Genomic DNA, 5,560 nt, shown 5'->3' with positions numbered 1-5,560 from the left:
CTCTCTCTCTCTCTCTCTCTCTCTCTCTCTCTCTCTCTCTCTCTCCCCCACCCCCCAGGTAAATAAAAGCACTCAGCAAGCTCATGCAAGTTCTCTGACCCCTACCTAGTCCCCCTGACTCACCTGAACTCAATGCAACAGATCAGAGTTTACCGCTGTCCCTCTCAACCACATCTTATTGTTATTAATCCTTTCAAAGCCCTCCCCCACCCCCTCTTACAGATGCCCTAAGATGCCCTAACTGCTTTCTCATATTCACACAGCGCTGGCTTCTAAACCTGACTCTGTTATGAGTATGCAAATCTCATAACACCTGTTGGACAGGGCTTGTTTCCATAGGTTTTTTTTTATTATTATTATTATTTGCTCCTTGCAATGCCACAGCCTACTATATGCTTTCTGAGCCTTTGCGTATTTATCAGTTTCACCAACTGTCTTTCCCCCACTGACCCACCGAGCGCGAGGCACTTGATTTCCAGGGCTGACAGAAGATAAGAACAGAGCCAAGGCAGAGCCTGACCACAAAGGAGGAACGTGTGTGCCAAGGTGGTGATAGGAACAGTGACACAGCCATAGACGTTAGCCTAACAACCAGCTGGGTTTTTAAACTGACGCCAATTAAAGGCCACAATGTGCTTAAAACTGAACGTTTCTTTCACAAACCTTGGGACAACCAAAGTGGCTAGTGTCCTCTGCTGGAAATTTCCATTTGAAATCTCTTTCTGAAAACAGTAGCAGGGAATACGGGAGCCCACCCCCTTTTTTAAAAAAATGAATAAAGGAAGGAAAACTAAAAAGCATCACGAAAATCCAGCCACCTCCATGCCGAGCTTCATTTAGCTTGGCAGAAGCATCCCAGCCCAACTTGGGCACACACAGAAACCCACACCAATGCCAAGGGAGAGTAATGGACTCAGCTCCCATTCCGGACGGAGAACCCACTCTTCCCTCGCTCTTCATGCCTCTCCACACTTGGTCCTCACAAGATCCGGCGAGGCAGCTCTAATTACCCGTACTTTGCAGATAAGAAGCTGGAGGTTGGAAAAGATAAACAACCTGTCCAATCTGGCACTGCTAGCTCAAAAGGCAGAAGTGGGATTCCAACCAAGGATGTCAGGCGCCAACCCTCACTCTTTCCCCCAGGTCCCATCGCCTCCCAAATACAACCCCCCTTCCCCATCCTGGCTGCTTCAGGACCCTGCCATCTCTTCATCATCATCGATAAATATTTATCAAGGACCACTGCCAACATAGCAATGCTCTTGTTTCCACAGCAACACGCAGTCAGAGAGTCATGGGAGTATCCCGTGCTTGAAAGAACGATGCTGTAATGTCCTCTGATCGTCGCTCTGAAAGGTGACAGTTACACTACTATGGGTGACACGGTCTCAGCTGGCAGTGTGAAGCCTGTGGAAACTGCTTAGAACAAACAAGAAGGAAGTGAAATGGAAGAGAAGGATACAGGCTGTACGGTGGTCTGCATTTATTTCGTGTTTGCTATTGTTGGCGGAACAGAATCAAAGCCAGGTTTTCACATTAATTGTTCTTTTATTAGGAAACAAATCAAGCAGTCCAGAACAGAAAGTAAAATTCAACTGTACTGAAAAACGGTTCCCCAGAGGTGTCTGGCAGCAATTATCGAGTTAAATGACTACATTGCTTACAACTGCCACCGTGAGTCAGTCCCCTTTAAGATCTGGGTTTAACCCGCAATACTGATAATAAATAGACTAATTATCCCCTTATCTGTTTACTTAATCATCTACTTCCCTCATGCCAAATCGGGTTTGCTGTTTACTGACTATTATTATAATACTTTTTCTTTTACTATCATCCCTCACCAAAAAAAGTAAAATAAAATAAAATAGTGGTGGCTCATGAAACATATCAGCTTGAGGAAGGAGTAAATTGCCTTTGATGACAGCTTCGGACTCTGGCTTTTAGACACTGTGACCAACAGTCACAGCAAAACCCATCATCCCTCTGTGTCCTAGATGTAAGCTTACAAATGGAAATTGCTTTCGAGACCGGGGATCTTCAGATCAAAGGAATATGGAGGACATACTACTGGGTTTTAAAATGCATTATTTACTCAGACTTGCCTAAAGTTTAAAATAAGATGCTTCAAAAGAGACCAAAGTTATAATCATAGCGAATTTGGATTCCAACAATACAACAAGGAATAAAATAAGAAGATAAGTCCGTTCTAACGGGTCAACAGTTGCAAAACAACGCATGGAGAATTACAGATGTTCAAAAGGAAAACACTGGAAGAATCTAGTTTAAAACGATCTAGTTAGCATTACCATAGAGAGGGGATGAGACTTGTATAGAAAAAAGATCCCCATTTCCATAAATGAGCGGGGCTTAGAACGCACCAAGTCACCAAGACAAGCTAATCCCACTCCTTTAAGGAGCCCGGGAACAGCGCAGCCGCTTGCTAAATATATGCTATTGTAGCTTTGCAAAAGCTATGGGCCCAGGTAGAACCAAGGAAAACATATGGCGCCTTCACAGTCAATTTCTTCCCAAACTGTACTCCACGATTGCTTTTCTTCCCCGTGTGTTCCTAACAGCAAACAAAGAAAAGGTGCTTCCTCCTCACACTTCCCTAAATGTTTTAACAAAAGGCTGCTGAATAAACACATTACTCATTTAAAAATTGAACCGAAGTTCTGTCCCTGAGATGAAAGCAGCTCGATTTGCATTTAACAGCTGTGGGCGAGCGCCACCTTGCGGGAGCATGAAGAACGGGCACGCATTCAGCCCTGGACTCCTTTCTGGAGCCGGTTCTGGGTTACAGCTGTTAACCCAAAAAAGGTCTGAGACTCGTGGTGGAATGTTTTCGATTCGGTTCCTGCTGCGGGAACGTGAGTACTCGTGCGGCTGGACAGCCAAGCCTTGGAGAATACTTTAATCAGAATCATAAAATCATACCCGGGTCCTCAGGACTGCCCAGAGCATCCTTCTGCCACCTCCCTAACCCAGCACACCTAAGGCAGACCCCAAAGCTAAGGAAAGGAGCTGCGTAGCATCTTCAGAATGGTGCTGCGGCTGCCTCTCTTCTCTCTCTTGTTGTCCTAGCCTCTCAGCATCACACGCCTTAAAAAGAGAGTCTTCCTCAACCAACTTCCCTGGCACTGAAACAATCCGTCCTTTCCCAAGCATCCTGTGTCCAGTTTCCATTTTAGCATCGAGCCGGGGAAGAAAGCCTAAGACATTTCCAACGGAGCATCGCTCCGGAAGGTCTTATTTCAAACGTAGCCAGTTTAAAGACCTTCACTTCCAGCAGGTTCTCTGTCTTTCCTTTCTCTTTCTTCCTCCCCTGATTTCTTATGTAAGCACAGCTGTTGCTTAGCAAGCCAAAAGGAGCCCTTTCCTAAGTCCGGAGGACTTGCCTCAACTTGCCCCCGACCCTGCAACATCAGCTTAGTGTGGTCCTTTCGAAATCAAAGGTGCTAAGAAACTTTGAGGTGATTTTGTAGGTATGCCTACATCGCCTCCCCACCTCTCCTTTCCTCTTTGGGGGACTCCGGTGTGAAAGACCTACCAGTGGGGTTTTAGTGATTAGATAGACCCTCGGTACTGGTCTTCTCAGCTTAACTCACCACTAGGAAGACACCGGAAACACTCTAGGGAACTAGCTGACTGCCTGTGGGCAAACCAAAACACAGTGTCCCGAAGTTTTCAGAAGCCCATTAGCTCACTGATCAAAGCCACTCGACTCAAAGGACCTTAGTAAGGTAACCCATTACTCTGGATAGCGCCACGAGGTGAATGGGGCTTTGCTGTGCGGGTCACTCACAGAAAGACTCCCATGGGAACCTCCAGCGGCTAAGGACAGGCTAAGGGGAGCAGCGCTTTTAGAACAAGACTGGATGCTCTTTAGTGTCTCCGAGGAGAAAGAAAAAGCCACCGCCCTGGCAGCCTGGGCCTGCTAGGGAACTGTGTTCCCCACTCCAAGAGCGCGAGCAGCCCGAGAAGCTGCCGGGGTGACAATGCTCCCCGCCAGGAGAGAAGCGGCGCCTCATCCCGCCGCCCCAAAACACTCGAGTGACAGGTTCCGACAAGTGGGAGGCAGCAAGTGGAAATATTCGCAACAACCGCGGAAAGTTACTCCCGCCCGGGGGTGAGGGAGAGAGGCAGGAAAGTAAGGCGACAAGGGGACCAGGGGGAACTGGCGCAGGACCTGGCACGCCTGGACGAAGCAACTGCGTCCAGAGGCTGGGACCAGACTCGGGCCACTCGGTCCCAGCCTCTTCTGCCCGTCGTACCCAACTTTCTCCTCAGAAGCTGCAGGGAAGGGCGCGGGGCCTGAGGGGAGTCGGGCGGTCGCACTCACCTGCGGCGCTCTGCGCTCGGGCGCCGGGCAGCGGCGACCGCTGCAGCCCCAGGAGCAGGAGCCGGAGCAGGCAGAGGGCAAGCGCGCCTAGGCTCCCCATCCGGACGGCGAGCAGCTCAGCCCCTTCCCGCGGGCGCCGGGGCCGGGACTCGAGCGGGCACAGGGTGGCCCCGCATCGCCGGCGCGGCTGCAGGCAGTGCGCGCCGCTGGGCTCCCCGGGCTGGCTCAGCTCTGTCAGCAGGAACCAGCGCTGCTGCGCTCCGAGCCCTGGCACGGCGCGAACTGAGGCGCTAGGCTGGGCGGGGGCGGGACGCGGGGGCCGGGGGGCGGTGTCCCCCGAGTCCTAACGCCGCCGCCGTCGCCGCCGCCCGCCAGGGCGCTCCGCCTCGGCCGCGCACACACACCCTCGCGCGCACGCCCGCGCCTGGCACACGCCCGCGGCTGCCACTCGCGGACTCCCCCACGCACCCTCTCCCGGGCTGGCCGGCTCAGGGCCGTTCGCGCAGTCACGCGCATACACACATCGCTCTTGCACCCACAGGATCCGCGGGGTACTCGCCGCTTTGCCCCACGCCACGCCGCCCAGCCGAGCATCGTCTACAGGCTACCCTGCGGGGGCGCAGGTACGAGGCGATGGGGGAGGAGAGAAACCTGGAACAGCCTTTGAAGTAGGGGTGGGGGAACAGGTGAGGGGGGGTACAGTGAGAGATGGAGGGGAAGGGAACGGCTGATCAACTCTGGATGCAGCGGGGCTGTGAATTTCGGGAGGGGGTTCTTCTTGGCAAAGCTGGGTACCGCTGTTGAAGGGTCTCTGGCACACCCTGAGATTCTCCCTTATATTCATATTCTCTCTCCTTCTCTTTCCCTTTCTCCCTTTCCCTCCCTCTCTTTCCTCTTCCCTCATCTAGCAATCCAACACACCCCACGGTAACCACAGCATCTCTTTCTCTTGTCCCTAACCCCGTGCCACCCCCACACAGGTGTGGGGACCTCACCCCCTTCTCTAGCTGCCTCCCCTATTCTTCCTTTCTTAAGAAATAGAACCATAGAGCTTTTCCCTTTTTTGTCCTTGTCTGAACAAAGACCTGGTTGGGGCCGAAAACCTAAAGCCATAGATCATAGGGCAGTGCCTGTCACAGCCCTCAGGCCCGGGCTCAGGGATCCCATGGAAGAGATTGCCACCAGGGTGAGGATGTGAGCCTTGTATCTAAAAGCCAG

General features: G+C 51.9%; 1 protein-coding gene across 13 annotated transcripts in view; it reads right to left on the bottom strand.

Moving 5' to 3' along the window:
- The window catches only part of Ptprt (protein tyrosine phosphatase, receptor type T), a 1,084,941-nt gene extending 1,080,211 nt beyond the window's left edge, over nucleotides 1–4,730 (bottom strand). For all 13 annotated transcript variants that reach the window (XM_026787014.1, XM_026787020.1, XM_026787015.1 and 10 more), the window contains exon 1: nucleotides 4,343–4,730. In XM_026787014.1, coding sequence (XP_026642815.1) covers nucleotides 4,343–4,442 — 100 coding nt within the window. In that variant the 5' untranslated portion in view covers nucleotides 4,443–4,730. The remainder of the gene's footprint in view (nucleotides 1–4,342) is intronic.
- Between the last annotated feature and the right edge of the window lie 830 nt (nucleotides 4,731–5,560).

The sequence above is a fragment of the Microtus ochrogaster genome, linkage group LG8 (genome assembly GCF_000317375.1).
Source record: "Microtus ochrogaster isolate Prairie Vole_2 linkage group LG8, MicOch1.0, whole genome shotgun sequence".
Classification (NCBI taxonomy): Eukaryota; Metazoa; Chordata; class Mammalia; order Rodentia; family Cricetidae; genus Microtus; species Microtus ochrogaster.
The sequence above is the reverse complement of the archived record's forward strand: the minus strand, read 5'-3'. Positions and strand labels throughout refer to the sequence as shown.